Source organism: Anabas testudineus, chromosome 19 (genome assembly GCF_900324465.2).
Source record: "Anabas testudineus chromosome 19, fAnaTes1.2, whole genome shotgun sequence".
Lineage (NCBI taxonomy): Eukaryota > Metazoa > Chordata > Actinopteri > Anabantiformes > Anabantidae > Anabas > Anabas testudineus.
The window spans coordinates 8,867,305-8,894,428 of record NC_046628.1 but is presented as its reverse complement, the minus strand read 5'-3'; the positions used below and the strand labels follow the sequence as shown (position 1 = coordinate 8,894,428).

Here is a 27,124-nt window from a genome sequence, read left to right as displayed (position 1 = left end):
AAAAAACAGCTACTGCTACTGTGTTGTGTACCTATTTGTTGAAGTTCATTAACAAATGAAGCCAGGAACGAACAACTAGAGCAAATGTTGCATTTTATTTTGTGGTATGAGGCAATACATGCTTACAGGGTAAATTCATTGTTGGTTTTGCTCTTTTTATAGAATTAGTTGACATTAAGAAAATATACAATAGAATGTCATCAGCCTTTCAGGTTAGTTTTAGCCTTTAGGAAATGAATGCAAGACAGTGCAATGTCCTCCTAAGTGATAAAAACAGTGTGTGAGTGTGTTTGTGTATGGTGATGGTGGGGGGATGAAGGAGGGACTGAAGCGAATCATCATCACATGCACAACAGACTGTTAAAGAATGACTCCCCACTGCCTCTCTCTCTTTCTCTCTCTCCTCCAATTTCTCTTCCTCTTGTCTCCTTCCATCCTCCTCCTCTTCCTTCTCCAGCATGCCGCTATCCTCGCTCTCCTCCGCTCCCCTTTCTCGTCTCAACTTGAACTATTCGTGCATTTAATTTTTAAAGACACACGTATAGCTCGCTCAGTCCCGTGCTCCCTCTCTCTCTCTCTTTTTTCTCCCTCCCTCTCTCCCTACTCTCTGCTCCTTTCTGCTCCACCTGTTAGTCTCCCATTCCTCTCCACACCTTTTTTTTTCCAGGAGTTTCACACTTGTGCTATCACTGAGGTAAGTCAACATTTTTATTCTTTTATTTGGAAATGTAAACAGGGTGAATCTGCTGTCAAGTTTGGAAACAATAATTTTGTGTTTACATGTATTTTCCCTCTCATTTCCCTGCATGATAAACACTGTCATGTCTCAGTTTAATTGATGTATGAGGTGCATTGTATTTTTCTTGCAAATTCAGCATGAGAGAATAAATGCATTAAAAGCCAGACTGAGACAAATACATCTACTGTATTCTGCATCATTCTCACAAAGCAGACAGGTGCAACATGTGGCAGTCAGTTTTTGTATTTTTTCACCTACTCCTTCACTTTTCCCTGACACCTTCTAGCACACAGACACATGACACACAAACACACACACACACACACAGATACACGAAGTTTACTCATCCCTGACTGCTTGAAAATAACTCTCTAGCTCTAATTGACAAGTCTTTGCTGTCACTGTGGTTGGCTAAATGATGTGCTGACTATCAAGCTCTAATGAGTAGCTACAGTTTGTGTCCCTGTGCTACAACATCCCCCCGTCAGCCAGCAGCTTGTTATTTAAAGGTGAATGGAGCCCACTGCAGGGGCCCATTGTATGTAGGACACAGGGAAAGAAAAAGAAACCAGCTGACAGACAAACAGAGATACTCACATACCTACAGGTGGAATAATGGTGTCTGAGAGACTGATGGAGATAAAGTGCAGAGAAGAAGAGAAGAGGTGGATTGGAAAGGTGCATATGAGAAGGTAGAGGAGGGGGCTCGAGGGAGAGAGCATCCCTGCCTGTTATATGACTCTAATTTAAAGTGAAGGAGCTAAAAGAGGAGGAGGGGAGGTCGCATGTTGCACAGATATTCCTGACTCTCGGCTTCTGGCAGTTTCATCCCTCCCCCTCAAAGCTGGAAGTTTTCCACCTCACGAGTGTATTTACAAGGGGGTCATTATTGACATCCTGTGCTGTGCTGGCTGTATGTAGCTGATGTGGACGTGGAAGTTCTCACTATTCTCTTGTAGCCACAGGAATTATAGAGAAAGAACTCAGCCTTGTGCTCCAAGGCTAATAAAAGCCTGCGAAGTGTGAGGGTGAAATCTGTACCTTATTTTTTTGAGTGTGCACTGCCACACTTCTCGGCAACAAGATGATGATGAAAAGAGAAGATGAGAGAGATTCCAGCTGGCAGCTTGAGAACGATCAATCATGAGCTCGCCATGAGCGTCTGCTTCCCCGCGAGGTGCAAGCCACCAGGCCTCCCGGTTGTGTGTGTGCCACTGTTGCTGCTGGTGCTTGAGCTGCTCCAGCTTATGGCCACATCTGCCAGGACTGGGAGGCTACTGACTGCTTACATTATATCAACAGATTCCCGCTCACAAGCCTGCAACAGCAACACAGCGTGTGTGGAGAGATTAATTAATGATCTGATGAACGTGTGGTTGCACGTACAGTATGCTTGCTGGCATGCTTCTGTAAATAATATATATTGTTATATACAGTATGTGTGTGATAATTGTTGTGGAGAAAGCACATGACAACAATGCATTTATAATAAGGGGATTTTCTGTTCCTATAAACGTTATGTAGGAGGGTCGAGATACGTGTTGAAGGGAAAAGCAAAGGAAGTGGAATTAAGCTCAATAGGTGACATAAGACTTGAAGGGTCTTTTGACAGAGTTGGTAGAGTGGTGGCTCTGAATTGCACACTGTTTGTACGTGTGTGTGTGTTTCACTTGCTTTGAGGGATTATATTCATAAGGACAATCTTTATCTACTCATCCATGTTAATTAATCTTTCAATCAATTCTGGCTGTAATGATCATCATCAAAGAGCTTCATTAACTTGTTTTCACCTTTTCCTCAATGCTTTGCTGTCTTCCACTTTAGATTATTTCTTCAGTGGTTGGCATCGTTTTTGTTTCATTGTTCTGCCAAACTGCAATCATTTACTGTAGCTGTGATGAATACTGTTTTTATCTCTCGACTCTCATTCACCTTCAACTTCAACTTTTTACCTCATAGTCAGCCATGGGAATATTTGTTTTGCACTTCCTGCAACATTTCCTTTCACATACTGCAAGATGAATATGATTTCCATTTTCCACTCAGGACAAATATAAATACATAATTCAAGTAATAAAATAGTACAAGATAATATAAAAACTAGCAATACAACCCAGTCTAAAACAGAGTCTAGTCAACAAAACTGTTCAAACCTGTGTTTCATCATCAGTCATTATTCTTATTCTTCTTAGTGTTTAAGAATGTAATAACATTGACAATGGAAAAAACTCTCTCTGTTGGCTTTTCTGCACAGCATTGTGTCGTGGAGTACAGGAGTCTGAGGTTATCTCTGTGCAGCTTAATTGAGTAGGGATGAACTCTGATCACTTGTTCACTGCTTCAGAATTTTTTAGTCGTGCTACCAGAGTCCTCAGTGGCACCAGAATGGCAGCTGGTGGTTTTTGAAAGGCAAGATGTCCATCATTTTCCATTCCAGCGCCAGGAGCCTTTCAAAGACTCTTGCAGTCGAATTAGTTTTGGAAGTTTGTGGGCTGGCACACTGCCGTGTGTTTCAGAAGTTTGTTCTATCTGCAGCCAAAGGAAAAGCTGGATGAACAGTGGTGTGCGTCGCCTACTGTTGTGAATCACATCAGGGAGACTGGATCATACATGACAAATGACCGTCATTGCCTGTAATTCTGCTGAAGGTCAACAGTCAGAGGCAGCGATTTCAGAGCCACTTTTGGCAGGGCACCATTGGTCATACTGACTTCATCCTGATGACTAAGGGGGCAGAAATAAATCTGTTTACTGGTTTGGACCCCACAAACAAGACAAAAAGTTGTTGTCGAAAAAACTCTGTTCTGTTTATAAGATTTAACTTTAGATCCTTTAATCAAAATAATGTAAATATAACTCTTTCTTCACGCCTCTTCAACTATTAGAAATTCTCTTCATTTTGATATTTCCAAATTTCACAGATGTCCAACTTAGAGACAACACAGAGGAAGTGCAAATGTTCGCAGTGTAAATATTCACTTCTCAGTTTCAATCGATTAATGCAGAGAGAGCAGGAGGTAGTCCAAGAGGGGATTTGTTCAGTATTGAGGACAGAACGCCTCCTCAAGGCCTGCTGTCTTTAGACAACAAAAGCTGTGAGATATTTGTAATCCACCCCCCTCTTATTTATTTTGGGAAGGGAGCAGACACATCAGCCTTGTGGTCAACTCCGCTCCCCTGTAACTACAACTTTATATAACCATAAGGATACCTCACTTCATCCGAGTATACTCCACTCTGTAAAGACTTCATCCTTTAATTACCTGTCTGGCTGTGGAGGACTTTTACGCACTTTGGAAAACATGTGTGCCTCAGAGGCTCATACACACTGCAATTTCACCGAGTATGATTAGGATTCGGGGGAGACCCCTATTGTCCATTATTCTTTATCCTCCCTGATAGGCTTGAGTTTACTCAGATGATTTCAATTGAAATGCAAATTTGTGCACATCCTCTGCTGTATTTTGTCATCTTATGAATAATGGCTTTCTTTTAAAAGAGTTATAATTATGTTGAAGAAGTTGTCAGCATGAGAGGAGTTTGAGATAAAAGCTTCCTATCACGAGTTGTCACTGTTGACAATATGGCAAATGAGAAACTCCTTTTAGGTGTGATGATATCTCAGAGATAGAAAGATGCAGGAAAAGATCCCATTTATTGCCAGCCATCTCACTAATCTCACCTTGTTTCTCTCTGTAGTGCACAACGGAAATTGAAGCTTATCAATGGATAAACGTCTTCCCTTATGCTTTCCAAAATGTACTGCTCAACTCTTTAATCTGCTTAACCCGTCCACCTTTTTTCTTTGACTCTTTCAATCTAGCCCTATGACTGTGCGAAAAGGAAAAGGCATCTCCATCCAGGAGCACATGGCCATTGATGTCTGTCCAGGCCCTATCCGCCCCATTCGTCAAATCTCTGCCTACTTCCCTCGGCTCTCGCCCACCTCGTCTTTCTCTGAGCCGCTCTCGCCCAATCAGCTGGCAGCTCCCACCACGCTCAGCCCTGGTGCAGGTCAAGGTGGAGGAGTCATCGGAGCTGGAGGAGGAGGAGGGAGCACCGGGCTATTGTCACCCCTGTTACCAGGGACAGCAGGCAGTGGGGGCTCGCTGTCAGCCATGAGTAGCATGGACACCTCCATCGAGATTGACAGCTGTGACAGCGATGATAACAGTGAGTCACCTGGAAATAATGACCTGGTTTTGCTGATGGATAACAGGTGGAGTGGATGCTAGAAGCAAAGAACAAAAATTCACTGAACACTGATGCGAGTTTGGGAGAAGCGTGCTTCAAAGACATCACAATTAGTTATTGATGCTACACCTGTCATACCTGCACAGTTTACAGCAGTAACAGGTGGCAGATACCACTTGAGATTTTTAACCATTAGGTCTCTGATTTCAGCCAGAAATAACAAAAACATGGGTGCCGTCATTTAAAGCCGTAGGCTGTTTACTATGTTAGCTAAGATTATGACAGCTTACACCAGATTTTATAAGGTAGTGTAAACTAATGCTGACGTAAATTAAACATTCAGAGATCCATAACCAAGTGTCTCCAGCAGGTATGTTTCAAAAGGTCAGCAAAGACATTGGTGTTAAATATGAAGTTACAGCGAGGACAAGGTTAGAATAGCTCCACACGAATAATATAAAAAGGGGCAAACTACTAAAAAAACAAAACAAATCTGCACCTTTTCACTATTTTGTTATTTTTCAATACAGTGTAAAAATAATGATGAAGTGTTTAACAGCTATGCATTGGATCTCATAAACACGTTTTATTTACCAGATAGATATGTTAGTGGTGTCAAACCTCTGCTGCACTGTTGAACTGTTATGTCAGACCAGCAGTAGGTAACCCTGGTCCTGGAGATACACAGCCCTGCTTTACAGCTTCTGATTGGCTAAACACACCTGATCCAGGTAATCAACATGGGAAAGGGCGGAGAGAGTTGGAAAACGACCAGGCCTGTGGCTCTACCCCTGATGTCATCTTCTTCTGTTTTGAAGATAATCAAGTCAGTCAAACGCTCTTATCAAAGTAACTGGTACACAATTTTTGTGTGTGTGACTTTTTGTTCCAGCCTCCTTAGGGACATTAGAGTTTGACCTACTGTATGAGAAGGCCACCAGCTCCTTACACTGCACAGTCCTGAGAGCAAAGGTACAGTACACGGAAAACTGCACCACATTTACAAATATGTGTCTTGTAGCAATATTTCAACTAAAAATAAAGGTCCTTGTGTCAATATCTATCTTCTTTGTCTTGAATCAATTCAAGATTTTCATATGTACAGTAAATTTGTAAATCAAAATGTAGATCCCATTCTTAGCCAGTGGCTCTAGAAGCGTCAAGGTTGGTTGAACCGTCCCTCTACTTCAGCCAGACTAAAATGTCAAATGGTTAACGGACAACCATAACATTTGGTACACACGTTTATGATCCTCCTCATGAATTTGGTGATAGTAGACTCTAAAGTTTTGTTCACATTATTGCAGAAAAGCAAGTGTTTTGTGTTGGACACTCTACAATGATGGTCATTGATTTACTTTTAAGCACACACTTACTGTTGTTGTCTGGTTTTGATAATCTGGTACTTTTCTATTGCACAACTTGGGAAATCCATTAACACAAGTGGACTAATTTGTGTTCAATTCGTTTAAGCAGAGGTCAACAAAGTTCAACAAATCGAAGCTTTCTTTATCCTCCCGATCCACTCTGTTCACCACAGACCACAAAACCCACTTTGTCCATTTTGTCTAATCTGCAATTTAGGTATAATTGAACAGCCTGGTTTAAAGGGAGATATTAATGATCTTAAATATTCTTTAGATAAATTTGATTCAATGTTCCTTTGAGAGATTTGGAGAACATTTCTGTTTTCATTGGTAATTTTTACATTGTTATAAAACAGATGAAGTGGCTCACCGGTCGACTGTAACAGATTAAAATGTCCCCAGCGTCTTCTACCTCTGTGCTTTAGATTTAATTTGTAAATGAATTCCTCGCCTCTTAGTCTGTAGCTCTTTAAAAATTCATTACTGGTGCTGGCAGTTTGGACAACATTTCCCTCTAATTATTGTGCATCCCTTTCCCTATTTCTCTTTAAGGGTCTGAAGCCGATGGATTTCAACGGTTTGGCTGATCCTTATGTTAAACTGCACCTTCTGCCAGGAGCCTGCAAGGTCTGATTTTATTATTACCAGAACATAGTTTTGCCCCTACATTTGGTAAAAAAAAAAACTCCAGTAAGCCATTACACAGGACCTTTGAGTGCACACTTAGTTCATGATATAATTTGAGAGCTGCTTTAAAATAATGCAGACCAATAAAGCAGTAGAACAAAATAACCTTGCAGCAGTAAGAAGTTGTTTTCCCTGATTGCTGTCTGCAGCTGCGAGAACAGGATTTGAGTTCCATTATTCTTCTCCTCTCGTCTCTGCTGTGATGTACAGGCCAATAAACTGAAAACCAAGACAGTTCGCAACACACTGAACCCCGTGTGGAACGAGACGCTCACCTACTGTGGAATCACGGAGGAAGATATGTACCGCAAAACACTCCGGTAAATGATTATTGTAGGGGCTTTCTGGCTATTTCTGTCCTCTCTGTGTCCTGCCTCGCTGTTCTTTCTTTCCCCCTCAGAAAGCTGACTCCTGCTTACAAAGGATTTCTTATCATCTCAATCACAAAGTGTTGTGCTCTCGGTTTATAGGCTTTTATCCTTTCTCTGTTCCCCCTCTTCTTCTCTGCTGATCCTTTGATCCTCCTCTGTCACCTCACCTTCACTCCTCCCTGTCCTCACATCCCTCCTGTCCACTAGGATCAGAAAAGATTTCCCCTCACTCGTTCTAAACCATCTCTTTCCCTTTGTCTTTCTTTCCGTCTGCCTTTCTCCCTTTCCAAGTTGCAGTGACAGATTGAGGTCAGACTAAACACCACAGGGTGTTTTAATTTCATTGACCCCCTCCAGAGGTGACAAAAGCTGGGAATTGTTTGCAAGTGACTAAAACTTTGTCATAGCACACGTGGGAGTGGGATTTAAATAGGATAGACATTCAACTACTTTAGATATCTGTGACTTGTTGAGTCTATTCTGTTGTATTGAAGTACCTAACACTATAATACAACCCATTAGTAACAGCAAGTATTTAGTTATATTAGTATTTTTTTATTTTTCTATATAATATTTTTTTGGCTCCTCTAAGAACCAGAACAAAAGGTGCAATTGCAGCATCCATTACTACTATCACTCACTATGAGGCTTCATGTACCTGTCTGCAGCAGAAGAAAAGCCTTTAAATGTGCTCTTGAGTTGTTTTTAATATCCGCAGTTACGTCTGACATTGACATTTTAGTAGGTGACAGCATGTGTGGATTAGATATATCCCTCTGTTGTACTGACATTATTCATTTCTTTCAACGCAGCAGGAGCTGTCACAGTGACAGTAAAATGTGTATATTACTTCATACTGTGCAACTCCACCCTTACATCATCTGGCATTATAACATCTCGCTGCGTCTTCCTTCACACTTGATTCATTGACCTGTCGTACTCTTCTTCACCACTCCATCTTGAAGCCCTTTTGACGACACGTGTCCTGTTCTCGTACAGCTATATCTCTCTCCTCTCAGCTCTTGCAGAGCTGTTTATTTTCATCTAGTATCATCACTTTTACTTCCTGCTACAGTCTTTTCTTGCCCTTTCTTTCATGTTAATTAGTTCCTGTTTTTGCTCCTATTCAATTGTGAGAGACTTTTGGCTAATAAGGTGCTAGACTTGAAATTACCTCTGGGATTGTGAGCACATACCTGCTGTCCCCAGGCAACTGGCCCTTCAGACCTTTAACATTTGTGCAGTACCATGTTGTATTACCACAAACTGAAGGCAGCGGGTGACTGCAATGTTACATTTCATTGGTTATGAATTTAGTTAGAGGTTGAAGAACATGACAGACCGGGAAGCAGCATGTTCATATCTGTATTTCTCTGCTAACAGATTGCATTCTTAATGTTCTGTTTCTCACTGAACGTATTTGCACAAAAGACACAAAAACAATCACCCTGATTATCAGTTAGTCTGCAGCATGCCAATTCCTCACTTATACCTAAAGCCATGCACATTTGCATGCATGCTGTATTTGACAATTTAAATGAATTATTGCATTTTATCTCTCCTTCTCACTCATGTGACTTCATCCCTCGCTCCGCAGCTTTTGATTTCACATGTGCAGCCTCCATCCATCTCCTTCACTGCTCACTGCTGCTTCCACCCACTTATGCATTTTGGATGACATTATGCCAGATGTAAAAGTTTGCCAAGCCCATAAATATGGAATGACTTAACCCTGCAGATGCACTTTCACATTGTCTGAATTCCCGTGGCAATTACTCGCACACTGTGCGTATACAGATGCTGTATTTATCCTGTAGGTGATTTTTCTGACTGTGTGCTCTTTAATTCAGGTCAGGTTTATGTCAGCAGTTTGCTTTCCTCATTATGCAGTTGCCACAACTAGAAATAATTACATGAGTCATAATATTTAAAGTTGTTTGACTCCCTCATACGCACAATACCACACTTCAGCTGTCTACTTAAAATTTTCAAACTCTGCCTGTCTCATTAATTAGCTTCTCTTATTTTTATTCATTTTTCCCTCTTTCACCATCTTCTGCTGCCCCTCCCCACCCTCCCCACCCCTCCCTCCACTCCCAGGGTGTCCGTGTGTGACGAAGACAAGCTGACACATAATGAGTTCATTGGGGAGTCGCGGGTGGCTCTGCGTCGTGTGAAGCCTGACCAGACCAAACACTTTAACATCTGTCTGGAGCATCCCCCTCCTGTGAGAAGAAGAGGCGGGGGGGAGGGAAGGGAAGAGAAAAATGAATGTATATTATAGAGTTAAATGACTGGAGGGTACACTAATATGCAATATATTAAGGCTTCCTGTGTGACTCACAACCTCATTTTTTAAAGTGGAAAAAAAAGAGGGCCAGAAATTGTTTCGAAGCCAACAGGGAGGAATTAAAATGTCAATATTTCACAGACATATCAATACACCAGCATAAATCACACCTGGGTCTCGTTATATTACAAACACCAACGCGTCTGTGCAGTCTCCGCAGCATTATAAGAAAAAGAGCTGAACAGGTGCTTTTTCAAAACGCTGCTGGAGAAATATGCCTCACAGGTAAATCACCCCAAACCTCCCTTCATCCAACTGTCGTCACAAACCTGCAAACACACTGTTCTATTGACCGACTAACATGATTGAGATCATTCCTTCCTCCTCAGTAAAACAAATACGAGGTAAACAGAGGCCAGAATATCACATCACCTCTCCTAACCCACAAATAGCTTTTTTGTGCAGGCTAAATGTCAGCTGGGTCACACGTGGGAAAAGGGTACACAGACAGGGATTGGGAGAATAAAAGGGTGAGGAGGAAGAGCGAGAGGAGAGGGGGGCCAGTGGAGTGTCGATAAACAGAGAGAGCAAGAAACAAATGGATTAAAAATAAAAGTGGTGGGGACCAGGGGGTATGTGTGTGGAAAGAGGCAGGGCGGTGCTGGGTTTTTGTTCTTTATGAGCTGGAAAGGGCTATAGGTATTAGATTGGCCCTCTGAGGCTGCTGGCCACTCTGAGATCAAAAGCTAAAGCCCCTCGCTTATTCTGAGACTCAGACGCTGTGTCAGGCCTGTAATTTTCAAAGTGGCTTCACCCTCGAGACAATACATCTGTTCCTTTCTCTTTATCTTTTGGTCCTCTAACCTGCTTGAGCTGCTCTTCTGTCACTCACATCAGTCACATCCCTTATTGTGTATCTACTTTGCTCTGTCCACCTCCAGCTGCCTTCACCGACTGCGATGAGCACAGCCCTGAGAGGAATCTCTTGCTACCTGAGAGAGGTGAGCACACCACTCCTCTGTCTGTCTGTCTGTCTGTCTGTCTGTCTGTCTCTGTCCTCTTATAACTCATGCCCAAACCTGAACATATAGAATAAAGGAGATATATAGATATTAAATTATTCAAAATATTGTATATCATTTTGTAAACTATTGTTTTCTATGGTTCCACACACAGTTTCCATTAATTCCAATAAGATATTATTATAAATCTATTAGCAGACTCACTTGAGTCATGTAATCAATTAGGGCAGCATTCATTTGTTGTTGTAAGGTAATTAACCGCAACCTGGATAATTGAGTTTTGATTTTTATATCATGTTGAAATGAATAAAAATGAGTGAATATCACTGTAGCCTTAGGCTGTCAATGGTTGAGGTGCTGCTCAGTTGATCTATTGGGTGTACTGTTCGGCTGTTTAATTGCCCCAGTCTCAGGTGGACACTTCTGAATATAATTACTTCCAAAAAGCTTAATTCTATTAAATCAAGTGAAAAGATCAGTCAGCACAGTAATAATTTAAAATCAATTAGTTTAAAAATATTGCTCCAAAAAGTCTGTATCCAGACAGAATGACACAGGTTGCACCACACAAATAAAATAATAATAAAATACATTAGAATAACAAAGTTGTACTTAAATGCAGTCCTTGAGTAAATTTATTAAAGTACAAATAAGTCATGAAGCTGCCCCTGTGTTTCTCACTGTATTAACGGTTACTGTGTCTGGTCTCTCATCCTGCAAACGTACAAAATGTATTTCTTCTTTATTCGTTTTTCACTGCCTGTGCGTCTGATGCCTGTTTATTTCCACCTCCCTAATGAGTTGCTCTCTATCGATCTGTGAAGGTCTGAGCTGTTTTATTACCAGATACCTGGTACAAATTATCCTCACTAATGGTGAGTTTTAAAGTCTCCTACTCATTGACAACAGATGGCGCGCGAGCTGTTGGCAGAAATGATGATTCCCAAAGAAAAACAAAGAGAAAGAGAGGGGAAAAGACGGGAAAGAGAGAATTAGGAGAAAGTAGGGGACAAGCTGTTGAGACAATTAGAAAGAGGGCGGGAGGAGCACGGAGGAGTGTGGGGCATGTGGCATATTGATCGTCCTGGCTGTGTCCATCTCACGCCTGAAGATAAGACTTAATGAGAGATGGAGAGATATAAAGGAAAGGAGACGCATTAGAAAAAATCCAGTTGCGGAATGATGTACATTAAAATTACATTAAAGGCAATAAAAAAAGAAGCTCCTCCATTTTCTCTGATGATGACGACTCAGTTGAAAGTCATGCACCTGCAGTGATGAAACTCCTGAAATAGATAATGTGTGTGTCTCTCTCCTATAAATAACACGTATGTATTGCTGCTGTCGGCCATGAGGGTGAGTCACTTTCCTGTAAGAACATTGCCTTCCCCTTATTCACTCTCTGTTGCTGCTTCCTTGCTTTCTTTCGTCTGTCACTTTGAATCTATCTGTCATTGTTCAAAATGTTGTCAAATGGTTTAGCAGCAGTTTGATGGTGTCTGCAGAAAAACACTTGAGCCTGGAGCGAAAAAGTGCATTAATATGACTTAAAGGGTGATTCTCCAGTTAGGTCTCAACTGCACTCCTGTGCTGTTCTCAGTGACAGTGATGGTAGAGTCGGTCTCTGAGCTGTGAAAGATGAGCTCAAACGTTAGTGTGTTTGAGTTTTAGATGGGGTTTGGGCCGCTTTGTTGTAACTGTAATCGTTCTTCTTATGTATTAAAAGAAGATATGCAACAGCCGGAGGAAAGAAGTGTAGCGGGTGCTGCGTTAGTCTGCTAAACAACCTTGAGTCTCTGTGTGGTTTTGTGTCTCAGACTTGACAGTAACAGTTGGTGTGAATATGTCTGACTGTGGATATCAGCTGGATTTTTTCAGTTTGTGCCTGTGCTTTCATCCCGTCACTTGTGGCAACAGTAGGTTTCATTGATGAGATGTGACATAGACTTACTTCAAAATCTGCTGTGCGTCTTCACCGTTTGCAGCAGCTATTTTTTGCACTGCAGCTTTCAGACGAACATGTACTAATTGATTTTTGGCTTGTGTAAACGCAGCATTGACAGGTCATCGCCTCATTAAGTTAATATGGTGAGCCTGTTATAGCAAATAGCTGCGGCTTATTTACTCATCGCGTAGACATGGAGTAACATTAGCATTTAGCTGAAGTCGTGTTTGTGTCCACCGTTCATTTTAGCTCAGTTTAACAACTCCTGAGGGAAATATGAGGCTCATTAGCTGTTAAATGCTCCATTCTGTTTACCAACTGGTTGCCAACGTAGACGTTGACGTAGACGTTTGCCACTATGAGTCATTATTTTCACATTGTGGATAGTCATTTAATCAACACATAATAATAAGTTATTGATTAGCAGCTTAAGAACAACTTGAATATTGTGTTGCGCGTTGAGGACGCTCATTTTCATATGTTATATGTATATTATATTGCCTTTATTATTATTATTATTATTATTATATTATATGCCTTTTGTTGTTATTGTTGTTGTTGTTGTGTTTGCTCCCTCTCTCAGTGGGAGACAGAGCAACAGAGGAGTCTAGAGGAGAGAGGCCGCTTGCTGCTCTGCCTGCAGTACCTCCCCCCGGCCAGTGATGGCGATGTCAAGGGCGAGGGCAAGGAGAGGGCTCGTGGTGGGTTGTGTGTGGGCGTGAAACGCTGTGCCCACCTGGCAGCAATGGATGTGAACGGTTACTCAGACCCCTACGTTAAAACGTAAGAATGATTTCAAACCACTTTCTATGATGTTACCAGCACACAAATGGACGTATATAAAATGGCGACTGCACAGTTCACAGCTCAGACTGCTGCACTGACATTTCATGACCCTCATTTCAGAACAATTCCCTCCTGACCCGTCTGGCCTTGGTCTCCCTTTAAACCTTAATACATGTGTTTGGCCATGAATCACCTTTTGTCATATATCACTCATAAGATATATGGTTTGAGTTGACCTTGCATAAGGTAATAACAGATGAGGTCAGCTTTCCCACAAGTTCAAGCAATTGGCAGCCATGTCAGTCATTCCTCAACATAATGATCACAGTGTGTTTGTACAGACAGACTTCAAAATGGACTGAAAAACACTAACGGTGAAGGAGAAGCAATACTGTGCGTAGGCCTAAATGTGTGTGTGTCAGAGAGGGCAGGCCCCAGGTTGAATGATGCACCCTGACAAAACTGGACAAATTGGCTTTAAAGTCCTCCCTAACTTTCCTTGATGTTTTCTGGCTTTGAAGTTTCTGCAATAGGTTAAAACACTAAACAAGATCCCATCACACAAATTCATGCACACACATAAAGAAAGGCATGCCACTACGATCACCTCGCCTCAGTACACAGACAATCATCCTTCTCCTCTCCCGTCATGCCTCAATCTCAAGTCTTCTCCCTTTATTTATTTTTTATTTTTTCCACATCTATCGAACCTACGCATCCATCCCTCACACATCCTCTGTAATGCATCATGCACCTTATTTCATTTCAGATGTGTGCTCGCATCTTTGCCCTTTGGCGGGAGCTTTTTTCCCAGATGCTTTGTTGTGTCTGAGAGCGTGTGGGAACATACGCTCTCCAAGCTGTGGGTGGTGGGTGGAAAGCAAATGTGAATAGAGATTTTACCACGCTTCTTCCAGCTGGCTTAAAAATATCTCAAGAATTTAATGACAGCTCACGAATAGGGGATGCTGAGCTTTTTCAATCTGTGCCGTGTTGGTGAAGGAATTACTGATCAGTCCTCACACTCACATGGGGTTAGTTCCACAAATAATACATCAGGAGAATAGTTTGCCACTTTGGGGAAATACACATATTTGCTTTCCTGCTGAGATTTGGATTGACGTGTTGTTTCTGGGCATATAGCAAAGAAACAGTCTAGCATTAATAATACAATACAATGTTTTAACACTTTATTTTTTATTCAGGTTAAATAAGGAATATTGTTCTGGATCCTAACTCACTATGACCCTTCGATCATCATCATTTGCAGTTACAGTACAGAATGATAATGACTTAAATGTAACGCTATCACATTTCTCTCTCTTAGGTACCTCAAGCCAGACATTCACAAGAAATCCAAGCACAAAACAGCAGTCATAAAAAAGACTCTCAACCCTGAGTTTAATGAGGTAGACGTCCGTGTTTGTGTACGTGCATGTGTGTAACTGTGAGAGTAAAAAGCACATTTACAATGGTTGAATGTAGAGGCTGCTCATTTAGACTTATACAGTCCTCAGTGTGCTGCATACAAAGTTTCTGCCAGCTTTTTGTTAGACAGCCAATTACAGGCTGTACATTATCTGCTGCCTCATTAGGGACTATTTTAGAGGCATACAGAAAAAGACGACCACGTGTGTTAGTGTCTGACCTTTGCTCTCGCCCGCTTCTCCCGTTTAACTTGTTGTTTTCCACCCAGGAGTTCTTCTACGAAATCTCCTTCTCAGAATTAGCCACCAAGACACTGGAGGTCACGGTGTGGGACTACGACCTGGGAAAGTCCAATGACTTCATAGGTGAGTCGGGACCAGAAGCTTGCTGGTAGCTAATCATTTCCTGCTGGTGATTTTTGGATCACTCATTAACTGGCTGGCTATTTTATTAACAGTCTAATATTGCTGCTCCCTTGCAAATGCTGCCAGAGATATTTTAGGATGTTCTCTATTATCGTCTGAAAGCACCACTGTATGTAATTTGCAGGGGTTTAGTCGCCAAAAGGGCGTCAGTGACATTTCAGCTGAAAATGAGCTTGAAACCATCCTTTTTTTATGAATAACTCTAATTCCTGGGACCTTTTAAAGTCAAGATATTTCTTTCATGCAGTTAAAGGTTATGTATGTTGTATTTCTATTTTTTTTTCATTTTCTACAAATCCCAGGAAAAGGCCAAAACCAGCAGCCCTTTTAGTTTATTCAGTTTATCTTATGAACGTACGATGAATTGTTGTTGTCTTTCAGTGACAACAAGAAAACAATTTCACTTTAGAGATAGTACCAGCTGTTTTTTTAGAAAACAAACCATATTTTAAAGTTTGGAAAATGTTGTATCATTTAATTTGTAATAGAAAATGTGTCTGCTAAGATTTATGCACAGAAACACAAACAGATTTATATTAGTCCTCAGTGTTTGTTTAACATCCACTCTCTCGTGAAAATGATTTGACGAATGGTTGCACGTCTTGTCTCTGCACTGGTTAGGGGGTGTGTCCTTAGGGTGTCATTCGCAGGGAGAGACTCTACAGCACTGGATAGACTGTCTGAAGAACAAGGGCAAGAAGGTGGAGCGCTGGCACACGCTGACCAACGAGCTGCCTGGATCGACCCTGCAGGAATGAGCCGAGCCTCTTCCACTGTACTGACACTGGAAAGACGGCCTGAAGACTCGGGATGGGAGAAGTTTCATCGCATGCTCCGGGGGTTTTCTGCATGGCTAGGATGGATTCATATCCTACTTACTTTGTGTCATAAATGAGTTCACAATTCATCAAAGCATTTCCAAAGGGGTTACCTTCAGAGATCAAAACTGTAATGTTAGAGCTGAACAGGCCTGATGCAAATACAGGAGCTGATCCCAACACATAGCTAAGAGTGAGAGAGTTCTCATAATCATATTCATGAGAATCCATGTCTCTTGTAGGTCACTCTAAATGCTCGTCTGCGCTGCTCAAGGCTGGTCAGATCTCAATCAACAAAAGAAATCTGAAACAGTGCAAGACAGTCTTAAGAAGAAGAGTTTTAAGAAGTTATTTGTTCAGCATTTTTCATGCCAGGTTTGCTTTGTGTTATTAAATCTGTCCTGTTAGTTTATTACCTGCTGACAGTAAAACTCCTCCATCATGACTGTCTCACTGCGCGCATACCTCTCCCTTGCAATAATGTTTAGCCTGATGCTTCCGAAGATTTCCAAGTGGTCTTAATATCGTCAGATGTTTCGTATCTATTGATCTGCCACTGGATTGCCTGCAGACATGACAAGCTCATAAGATAATTGGTTCTTCCACGTTGATGATGATTTGTGTCAGATATTTGCATGTTTGGTGTCGATGCTGCCGGGCTGTGCTGCAGGATGACGTGTTCATTTCGTTGTTCCCAATTCTCCTGTCTGTTGCTCTGATTAACTAATGAGAATATTTCAGTTACTTTGGAGTAACTTTTTTTTTATGTTGTTCACAGGTGTTTGATGTGGCGGTTCAAATATCACTGTATCAGTTTGTTGTTGATGACAAATTGGTGTTGACCTGAGTTTGCCTCACACTGTACTGAAGCGGACAGTGTAACAGACACGTTCGGGTGTTTTGTGGAGCGCTGTGGTAATGGCCACGCTTTGACACACGGTGAATAAAATGATCAGCCTTTGTTTAGTGTCTGACTTACAAATATGAGTGGTGTAGCACAGTGTTGTCTATTAACTCTCTATGACTCCTGCTTTACATTGGACTGCATCAACCAAGCTGCAGGATTTATCTGTGCTCAGTCTCATGAGGTAAAAGAGGCATACTAAAAATGTATGTATGTAAATATTTATGATGTTTCACTTGCTTTGGGTGTTTGTCTTCTGAAACATAAAGTGTGCATGATTCTTTTTTTCTTTTCATAAAACATTCATATTGGTTTATTGCATGTATTCCTGAATTTCTATTATATTTGCTCCACTGTTTAAAGGTGGCTTCTTTGAATCTCTGATGTTTACATACAGATCAGAGGCAACACAATAAAGCCAACACTGCCACCTAGTCTTCAGCATCTGCAACTGCAGCCTCTTCTCTAACAGTAATGTGGACACATAAAGATTTGTAAGAGGAGCACAGGTGACAGAAGATCAACAAAATCCTCAGTTTTCTAGTCTTGTGTAAAAAAAAATACTGTGATTGTGACATCTCACTGGTCAAATTATGGCAAATATTAGCAATATGTAAGCCAATAATGAAACTAGTAAAAGATACCTGTTACTGTACCTACAGTAAAAGACTGAAACATAACGTTACCTACAGTTGCCTACAGATGTAATCATTACTGTATATCTATCATTACAATTTGAATCAAGGTAAGTTTATTTTTATTTTGACAAACCCGAAATTGTTGTGGTTTGTATTGTCTTTCTTCCTTTTTACAAAAATATATTAAAATTAACTGAAAGGCAAAGCTCATACCTAAACATTGACGTCAAATCAGAATTCAAAATGAAAAATTCAAGCTTTTGGATGACAAAAAATAATTCTTGCTCTTGTATTCTAGGCAGATTAGACACTGGCCATCTTACTGACATCTTACAAATTCAATCCAGACTGCGTTACACATCTGCAGTAATGAAGTTGGACATTTAAATCTGTGACTTTCTAAACTCTAAAAATAAAAAAACAGAAAATCTTGAATTTATAGTTTCCTTAATAATAATTTTAATGATCTGGAATTCATTGTGTTGATTAAGTAAGATTAATGCAAAGTAAAATATTTCATTTGCTTATTACTCATCATCTATAGTGATCTGTTTGACAGAGAGGTCACAGGTCAGCGTTAGCGTCAGGACAACATCAGGACGTTTTTGATAAACTTGCTTTTAAAGTATGCATGAACAGAGTATCAGGCTCTAGGGCTCAACACGAGCTGACAGAGCGTCTGAGTCAGAAGCAGAGTCATGGACGTCGAGACAGAGAGCGAGTCTAGATTTGAAATAGTAAAGGGGTCAGAAAAACAGTTTGTGATTATTGTGCATTTTCTCGTGTATCCTGAGCGGGAAGGAACTCTTTGCGAAATCAGAGAAGGCTGCTGCTGTTTCATCTTAGTCACTGTTTGTTCCTCACTGTGCTCAAACATCAACTACACCACTGATGCCTGCCCTCTCCCGACAGTAGAGGACAAACATCGTCTCTGTGTTGGTAACATTACTATTAGGAATTCTGCTGACTTTTATTACAGTTTTCAAACATATTCCACTCAATACAGCCAGAATCAACTAGAAATAACACAGGACACTTCTGATTATACAAACATATCTGCTTGAAGTGGTTTTACAGTATAACTAAGATCAAATAACTACCAAGTTGCTCATGTAAGCCTTCAAATTGGCCATTAAAAATTTAAATAAACTATAAAACTCACAGGTAGAAATCTAAAGATAGTACATTTGAGGCTATTGAACATCCCCAGATACGGATTTTTGCAGCAGTCCAAGTCCAGATGTGATAAAAACAAAAAAAGGAAAGAAAGAAAGAAATTAATTATTATTACAGGGCTTTTGTTTGCTCAGGGGAGATTTATCTAAGTCTTCTATGTCGTTTCAAAGAAATCTGATTTCAAATATGAATCCAAACCTCTGCACAGAGCAGCAGCAGCATTGAGAAAACAAATAACAGGTAATAATAAGACCCACAACTATGTCCCAAACAGTATATTTAAGCAATAATTGCCTGAAGATCCTTGAATCTACTCTGTTATTTCTCAATGAAGAGCCGTTAAGAAGCACAATGCCGCCACCTAGCCAGGACTGTGATAAGTTAAATGCTGCAGCTCGCTAACGATGCTGAAGGATGGCAGTAAGGCTGTACAGTAATAACTGACCTAATAACAGCCTGAGGGTCACATCAATTTTCAATTTAGCTAGTATACTTAATGTAAAACTTCAACATTACCTGATCAGATCACACAAATAATTGTTCTAAAGTTTGCTGAGTCAAGTTTCTTTATGTCTGTTATACTTTATTTTATTGTGCGTACAGATGTTTCATTTTACATGTGGACAAACATCACAACTGTTCCCTAAAAATGCATATATATATATATATATATATATATATATATATATATATATAAATACACACACTCCAGGTGTCAAAACTAGGCCAGTAACACCTCAGCTCTGACCTAATTTTTGTGGTCCTCTGATTATATCATTTTTTCAGCATCTGTGCTGCCTATATATACCCAAACCTCAAGACAGTCATTTAGAGGCTGTGCTGTCTTCTGATGCACCTGATTAACATGCTCCAATGTTTCTGCAGTTATTTGAGGACAAATACCTGCTCATGTCTTGATTGAAGAGAATCTTTGGTGCTTGTACAGTAAACATGACTGAACTGAATGTTTCTTATCTGTCCGTTGTTTGGAAGGTGACAGCCTTGCACCAAATCGAACTTATATTAAATGACATTGCTGCTTCAGTCAATCTAAGCAGTCATTCACATTTGTAACGATTATTTTTCAGCCCCTGTTCGCTCTGCTAGTGAAGCAGGCACTAATAGAACAGCATCGCCACAGGTCACTCTATCTCATTATGCTGCTGTTTGCTGTGCAGACTGACAGGATGATCATGATGCATCCAAACGCTGCCAAGCTGACTCACAGCCTCAGTGTTTATGTGACCCAGCTGGATAATCCCTGACCCACTTACTGCATCTGGATGTGACTCTGTCTGGTATACTGATCCCTTTCCGAGCCGCCCTGTACTATATACGTACTGATAAATTAGCTGAGTACAGAGAAAAATACCTTTAGCTGTCAAATTGTGAACCGTGAGGGAGGGGGGATCTGCTGTTTCCAGATGTCATGAGTGCTGTTAAATTTCTGCCATTGTGGTGGATTTTTTTAGTCGCTGTGAGCTCCGTTATAAACAAGCTGTTGTTCTTTTAGAAAAGTGTGACAATCCATTTACATGATCACTACACTGGAAGCTGCACATCTCTTTTGTACTTGTGAGCATGTTTGCATGCTGACATCAGCATTTAGCTCAAATCACCAATGTGCTTAAGCCTCACTTGCAGATTTCTGGTCTGTGAAAGATCATATAAACCATTAATTATCAGAGTAATCGCTGATTATTTATCACCTGTGTTAACTAATTGATTGATCTACTACTCTGGTCAGTATAGAATATGCCCCCACAGTAACGGGTCGGTCTTAATTGTTCATGACTGGATGCAAACATTTCCTCTATTCATTTTTTTTTTTATTTATGAAATACAAACATGTTTTGCTCTTTGCATGTTTTTGTTTTCATTCGTCATGGATATGAAAGCCTGAGCAGCCACAGTAATATGTAATTAAAGGGTTAAAAGACAGAGAATTTAATTAGGGGTATTTTGCTTTCATTTTGATGAAGTCATCTGAGGCTCGAGCTCTCATTACAGCTGATCAGAGTTTATTTCCTTGGCTCGAGGCCTCTCCCCTCAGCATTTTGCTCTTCCTGCTGTCTCTGCAGCAGAGCCCGACAACAGCAGGCACTTTCCCTCCCTGCAGCTTACACACTATCACAGTACGGAGAACTACATTAATACCTCCGTGTGTTTTACTCTCATCTGCTAAATTGCAAAACAAAATCCCTCCTCAGTGGCTAAGCTCCCTGGACATTGCTCACTCTTGACACTCAATCTCTCTGGCAAAAACAAAAATCTCTCTAATCTCCACCGCTGCAGCTCTTCACCTCTTTAAAAGCAATACTAAAAACATGTTGCATGCATTGTGTCTTTATTATGAATGTGCCGCAGAAGTATAATATTCCAAGTGCCAGCTGATCCTTGTATTTGTCAGTTTTTATCATCATACATTAATAAAAATCCACAACATGCTAGTAACCACAAAGATTATAGAAGCTTGGTGGTAATACGACTGCCAGGAGCCTAGCCGACAGTCAACTACTTAATTCTAACTCATATCAACTAGAGAATTATCACAATATTGAGATTTATATCTGCAGAATACATCAAATGTTGAGTACAATTAAAATTTACATAGAAAGTAATAAAAGAAGAAAAACTGCCAGTATTAGTCATGACAGAAAACTGTCTGCAAGTGGGAACTCATGAGGTTGTGACGTCTCTGTACATGATTCAGTAATAAGATTCAGTCATACTTGATGAAACCCGGTTTTAGATCACAGTGAGAATCACAGGTAGATCAAGGTTAGTTAAGGATATGCAGGTTCTGTTTTACAAATGTTCCTTCAAAAGTTTAACCTACTGTTTTTGACATGAAAATGAGCAATTGATCGCATTTGGATCTTTTCATGGGACACAATCTGTCTGGTATTTAAGTACAGGTGACTGGCGGATGCAGACTAAAGCTACAGCCACAAACTTTGACTGTGATCACAAGCTATTTCATTTGCAAATCGTGATGCCCTGTATGCATATACAATATTACCATCTGCCAACCGTGACACAGCACTGCAAAAGCATCACTTTACGAAATCTGTTTCAAAATGATCTTTTACAAACATTATCAAAAGATAGGTTATAGGTGACACAGCATAATAAGCCTCAGTGTAAAATCGACGTTTTAAGTATCTTGCTACATAGTTTTTTTATTTTATTTTTTTTTTAGCCTTTCCCCGGCTCACAGTGGTCAGTGGTGTTGAGCTGATATACGGTCCTGCTATCACAGTTAAGTCTTTTCAAAGCAAGAAACTTCCTTCTCTTTGACATCTTTTTCCTTGCAGTAGTGAATGTGCCTTCTGGGTGAGACTTTCCTTAATCCCTTGCATTTTAGCACCCATAGCTGGTCCTTGGTAAGCCTCTTTTCCGTCCTCTTCTGCCACCCATACACTCCCTTCTCAAATAAGATGTATGGAAGGAGCCATGAAGACCACAGAGGAGAGTCTTAGAACAAGAGGACAAAGTGTGATTGAAAGTGTTTCTTCGTTGTGAGGGAAATGGATGAAGTTCTGCTCTGCGATTCCACGGCTGCATAAATCCCAGAGCCTCTCCATGTATCCGAGGGGATTTAACAGCAAACTGAAACATATGCGTCCTGTTGTTGGCAGACATTTTGTTGCGACTTGCATGTGGTGCTGAAGCTGGGAGGCAATCCGTCCTGTTCGACGTTCTGTAACCACCTTCATTGGTCTCCCTGTTTTCTAGTCCAGCGTTGTCTGAGTCAGTTCTGCAGGTGGTAATGGTATTCTTGAAGGGCTTGTGTCTTTGTGTTCACCAGAATACGAAAGGACTGATTAGTCTGACTGTCTGCTTCCTTCTTCATCTAACATCAGACAGACAAAACCCTCTCCCTGACCTACAGCAGCAGCATTTGCATATTGTATTTTCTTCAATTAGCAGAAGGGTTTTATAGATTACAGAAATATAAGTAAGCACTGTGTATCAGGTGCATATTTGTCACACATCCAGGTAATGACTAGGCGGTAAAGACGGTGGTGCAGGTGCGGGCCAGACGGTCAGTTGTCTTATCCAGTTTCATCCTTGGATGAAACTCAGGTTTTCACATTTACTAAAAAAAGAAAAGGAAGTGCATTAGTTGAAGAGCTGTATATTCTGCAACTTTATATGGATGTATATACTTTCACAGACCAAAGACGACAGTTAGATAATAAGTAAAAACAAGGCTTGCTGGTTCCAGAGCCCTGCTCTTGTAGGTGAATTAGGATGTCTCTTGACTTAATGAGACCACAAGGGTTGTGAATGTGTGCCTTCGGAAACAAAGCAAACTATTTGCTTTAACTGTAGGGAAACATCAAATAACCATTTAACTGACTGACTCCTATAAATATCATAAACAATTACTGGTTGATTTCTTTACAAGCCATTAATAAGTAGTAATCACTGATCTTTTATCAGAATCCCTTTATTTTCCAGGTACAATAAATGTACATTTATTTGTCTTATTAGCATATCAACATCTCAGACACTGACATATATTATTTAGGCATACATACGTTACAGTGACAACAAGACTGAACCTTTTGTACAAGCAAATGGTGCAAGGCGTACAACAGACAGCAGACTACACAAATCACTCTACAGATACACACACAGCAATCTGAGGCATGCAGTCAGTTACAGCGGGAGGCCACACTTACAAATATGGAGAAATGTGGGATACAATGTAAAATGCAATTATGACTAATGTGTTCTGATCTTTGTGTAGTGTGGACATATTTTGTAAAGTGCTGCAGTGTATAAAGAGTTGTGCAGGCATTGTATCTAGTGTCATAATTAGCAAACATGGATGGTAATAATGCCAGCGATTACAGTCAGATTGTGCTAACAGGGCTAAATACTATATTGTGATGGAATACATAGTGACATTAGCAGGTTTTGGGGCCAGGAGGGTCAGCTGTAGCTGGGCTAGTGCCTAGTGCCAAGTCCTTAATTAAATTCCAATATTCACAAGAAAAGCAAGAAGTTCAGAGGGAAGAATCAGCTGCGCACAAATACACAGAGGGTAAAAAGGTGAGGTGAAGGTTTAAAGGTCAGATTTGGGACACTCACTGGCCAGGTTGACAATGCAGGCGATGATAATGACCGTCCCTCCTACTAGTGACACCATGGAGAGCATCTTGGCCACACGACCCAGGCGCACCGCGCCATCCAGGTTTCCCTGCTCAAGACTGTTCTTAGACTGAAGAAGGAGATTGAACCATCTGTTAGTTTGGGCTTAACAGATCCATATTTTAGAAAACACTCATCAAAAACTAGAAAACAAAATATCTCTATATTCTTACCATGATTGAGTAAACAAATCCCACAATGTTGATGGGCCAGACAGGGCAGAAGCAGGCCAGCACAGACAGGAGGAGGTAGTCTTTAACCTTGGTCCTATCTAACGGTGGGTTGGTGGCAATGCTGGAGTGGCGAGAAAGCGACGGTCTGGGTGAAAAGGCGGTGTAGCTGATGGAGCCCGCCCTGCTCCCCTTCCTGGTCTTTCCATGATGGGGGTACGAGATGGAGTGTTGTCTTCTGGGAGGAGAGGAGATGACTGGAGAGGTGCTCTCTGGCGCAGAGTGGATCCCATTACCTGCACGTGAGGAATGACAAGGACGGGCAAACGTTTGAAACACTGGAAGAGGTAAATATCCGTGTGCTCTCCCAGGAGCTCTTTCATGCACTGGAATTTGACTTTCACAGAGCAAGCTGACTAAGCAGCTGTGTGATACCCCCCACCCTCCTCCATCCACTAGCCGACTTCATATGAGGTCAAACTCAGTCACTTACTGTTCCTCAGCTTCTCGTTGATGACTATGACTAACTCTCCTTTAGATTTGCTGCGGGTTGGCCGTGTGCTGGCTGGACTGCTGCTGTGGATGAGTTGTTCTCCAGTGACTGGTGGGCATGGGACAGAGACAGAGGCTTGGCTAGACAGACAGCCCTCCTCATCCAGCAGCGATGGTTGTTCCTCCCCTGGCCAGATGGATGAAGCTGGCATCATGTTCACAGCCATGCTGAGAGCAAAATGAAGTCTGTCTGTGGTCCAGTCCTGTGTGCGCTGCCTGTCTGTTACACCTGGGGGCCAGAAGAGGGTTTTAGTTATATTTATGAACAGAGACTGCTTCCTCTCATTGGCTTAGGGACTGCACAAAAATGACTGTGTGGTGTCAGAGATGTAGTATTTGCAGAGGAAAACAAAGAGCCACAGTTGCATTACATATGTCTAAAAATGATGCCATAAAGATGAGAGATAACTCTTGGTTAAAAAGTAAATGAAAGCTAATCTCTACAAAAATCTATTTTCCATAATTTTACCAACAGCTAATTCAAACCTCCATTGCTCTGTTTAATTACATACTTTATTTATATACTTTTTACTAAAGTGCTATTTAAAAATGATTATTCTCTTAAAAGATATGTCCATCAATTTTACACATTAAGCTGCCAGCAGAGCTTAGAGTGTGGATTTATGGTGGAAATCTCTGAGCTCTATTGTGGGCAACATAGACACCAGGTGGTAAGTAGAACGACAAATAGCACAGACAAAAAAATATGATGTATCTGTGTACCAGTACCCAGACTTGCAGCATTTGTAGACAGTCAGCTGCCTGTCTGTGTCATGTATGTCTAGTAACACAGCAGTCATAAGACTACAAGCAAAAACTACGAGCTCACTGGGACACGCTTCGATAATGTGGACATCTTGTTCCTCACACAATTCATTGCTCTCTGGAACTCAGATGTTTACTAGGTTTAATTAAAAATAATTTGAAAAGATCAACAGGCTACAGTATTATAGTTGAAAGCAGATGACAGAGAAAAACAAACAATCATTCTGCAGCTGGAGAAGTAATACAATTAATAGATATTATCTTATTTAAATTACATTAAGTGATTTTTTAAAATTGATATAAAGCTTGTGGTATATTTCCGAAAATAAATAAGTCTAATTTAAAAGACGATGGATGGATTAACACACGTGTGGCAGTTCTGCCATAATAATGTTTGGATAATATTCATATTTGACTACTATTGATCCTAAAACCAGCTTAGTTGGACTGAAGTGAAGTTGCATAGTAGGCTGATTCAAATGATGAGGTACACTTAATTCTTGAATATCACTGTGACGTAGTGTTAGAAAACACAGGATGTGTTTCAAATTGCCATTGTGACCCTGACAAAGAGTAAAGCACTACCAGTGGAGTGAAGTTTAAATTAAAGTACACCATGTGAAATAGTTGTAATAATTAAGTTTTAGTATCATTTTAGATATTAGGCAGAGGATATTGTAATTTTTTCACTCCAGATGAAAAAAAGATATAATGAATGCTGGTCAGGTTTTAAATGAACCATGAGGTTCAGCTCCTCTTCCCTCCTGTTAATTTTCATACACTCCCTAAGTACATGGCGCTTTCCAGTTTGGACCCCGGCTCAATTTCACGATAAGCCTCTATAATAATCCACTTTCATAACCTCCTCATTTGTGATCACTTCTCATGGCTGAATTGTAAATGCATGTGCTCCAAAGCTGCATTCAAGCAGCAGCAGCCTGTCGGTCTGTGGTAAAGAAAAATAAAAGAGAAGAAAGAAAAGCAGGTCGCAGTGACATGAGGAGCACAAAGGCATGGCAGATGGAGGCAGGGTCCTTTGAAAAGCAGCCATGTCTCGGTTCAGGTGTGTACACAGCATTAATACGAGCACACAGGAGCTCAATGAGACACGGAGCAAAAGGTGCAGAGCCCAACAGTAAATAGAGGGGAATAGAAAAACACTCATGTCGGACTGATGGGTGAGAGGGAGGATGCTCCTTAATTAGCCTGCTGCTGATTTCAATCCGGGGAAAGCTCAATTGCAACAATAGGTATAAAAACACATGCAGTCTGCCACTGGAGCCGTGCATTAAAATCACCTGAGTTATTGTAGGATAAATACATTATGTGATTTAAATGCATTTCAATGTAGCTGTGAGGAGAAATCAAACTGACCTTTTCAATCCAGCGCCCGTCTCACTACAGCCGGAGCGTCCCTGGCTTTGGCATCACGGTAACGCTAATCTCAAGAGGAAAAACAAAAATCAGCATCAGGCTCGACTGAACATCTCCTCGGATATCATTTGCAAACGTGTGGCCGATTTATAGAAACCCGCGCCTCTCTTTTTTTAATGCGAAGGCTGAACCCGAGCCTCGGTGCAGCAGGGACGGAGCAGCGCAGTGTTGATGGGGAGTCTCCGGGATGGCAGCAGGGTGGATCAGGGAGGAGGAGGAGGAGGAGGAGGGGTGTGAAATGAAAAGTGAA

At 40.9% G+C, this 27,124-nt stretch overlaps 2 protein-coding genes across 3 annotated transcripts; one reads left to right on the top strand and one right to left on the bottom strand.

Moving 5' to 3' along the window:
• Nucleotides 1-563: 563 nt before the first annotated feature.
• Nucleotides 564-17,468, top strand: LOC113156469 (double C2-like domain-containing protein alpha). The gene is made up of 11 exons (XM_026351634.1): nt 564-694; nt 4,563-4,912; nt 5,826-5,905; nt 6,853-6,927; nt 7,198-7,307; nt 9,459-9,585; nt 10,590-10,649; nt 13,199-13,398; nt 14,729-14,810; nt 15,098-15,194; nt 15,876-17,468. The coding sequence occupies exons 2-11, from the start codon at nt 4,567-4,569 to the stop codon at nt 16,010-16,012; spliced, it is 1,314 nt and encodes a 437-aa protein (XP_026207419.1). The 5' UTR covers nt 564-694; nt 4,563-4,566; the 3' UTR covers nt 16,013-17,468.
• A 3,652-nt stretch (nt 17,469-21,120) lies between these two features.
• On the bottom strand, nt 21,121-27,036 carry prrt2 (proline-rich transmembrane protein 2). 2 transcript variants are annotated; one of them, XM_026351662.1, is made up of 5 exons: nt 26,815-27,036; nt 24,617-24,904; nt 24,127-24,419; nt 23,894-24,023; nt 21,121-22,892 (listed from the first exon to the last, which is right to left on the bottom strand). In XM_026351662.1, the coding sequence occupies exons 2-5, from the start codon at nt 24,840-24,842 to the stop codon at nt 22,876-22,878; spliced, it is 666 nt and encodes a 221-aa protein (XP_026207447.1). In that variant the 5' UTR covers nt 24,843-24,904; nt 26,815-27,036; the 3' UTR covers nt 21,121-22,875. The 2 variants fall into 2 exon arrangements, with proteins under 2 accessions (XP_026207447.1, XP_026207446.1); XM_026351661.1 differs by lacking the exon at nt 21,121-22,892 and having other exon boundaries at nt 23,373-24,023.
• Nucleotides 27,037-27,124: the final 88 nt, after the last annotated feature.

What these genes read in the sequence shown, in the direction of transcription:
- LOC113156469 (XM_026351634.1), top strand. Translation starts at nt 4,567, where the DNA reads ATGACTGTGCGAAAAGGAAAAGGCATCTCCATCCAGGAGCACATGGCC. An exon ending in CTGTGACAGCGATGATAACA is followed by an intron (nt 4,913 to 5,825) that starts GTGAGTCACCTG and finishes TTTTTGTTCCAG; the next exon opens with CCTCCTTAGGGACATTAGAG. An exon ending in TCTCTTGCTACCTGAGAGAG is followed by an intron (nt 10,650 to 13,198) that starts GTGAGCACACCA and finishes TCCCTCTCTCAG; the next exon opens with TGGGAGACAGAGCAACAGAG.
- prrt2 (XM_026351661.1), bottom strand. Translation starts at nt 24,842, where the DNA reads ATGGCTGTGAACATGATGCCAGCTTCATCCATCTGGCCAGGGGAGGAA. An exon ending in CAACGAGAAGCTGAGGAACA is followed by an intron (nt 24,420 to 24,616) that starts GTAAGTGACTGA and finishes CCTCACGTGCAG; the next exon opens with GTAATGGGATCCACTCTGCG. An exon ending in GATTTGTTTACTCAATCATG is followed by an intron (nt 24,024 to 24,126) that starts GTAAGAATATAG and finishes CTCCTTCTTCAG; the next exon opens with TCTAAGAACAGTCTTGAGCA.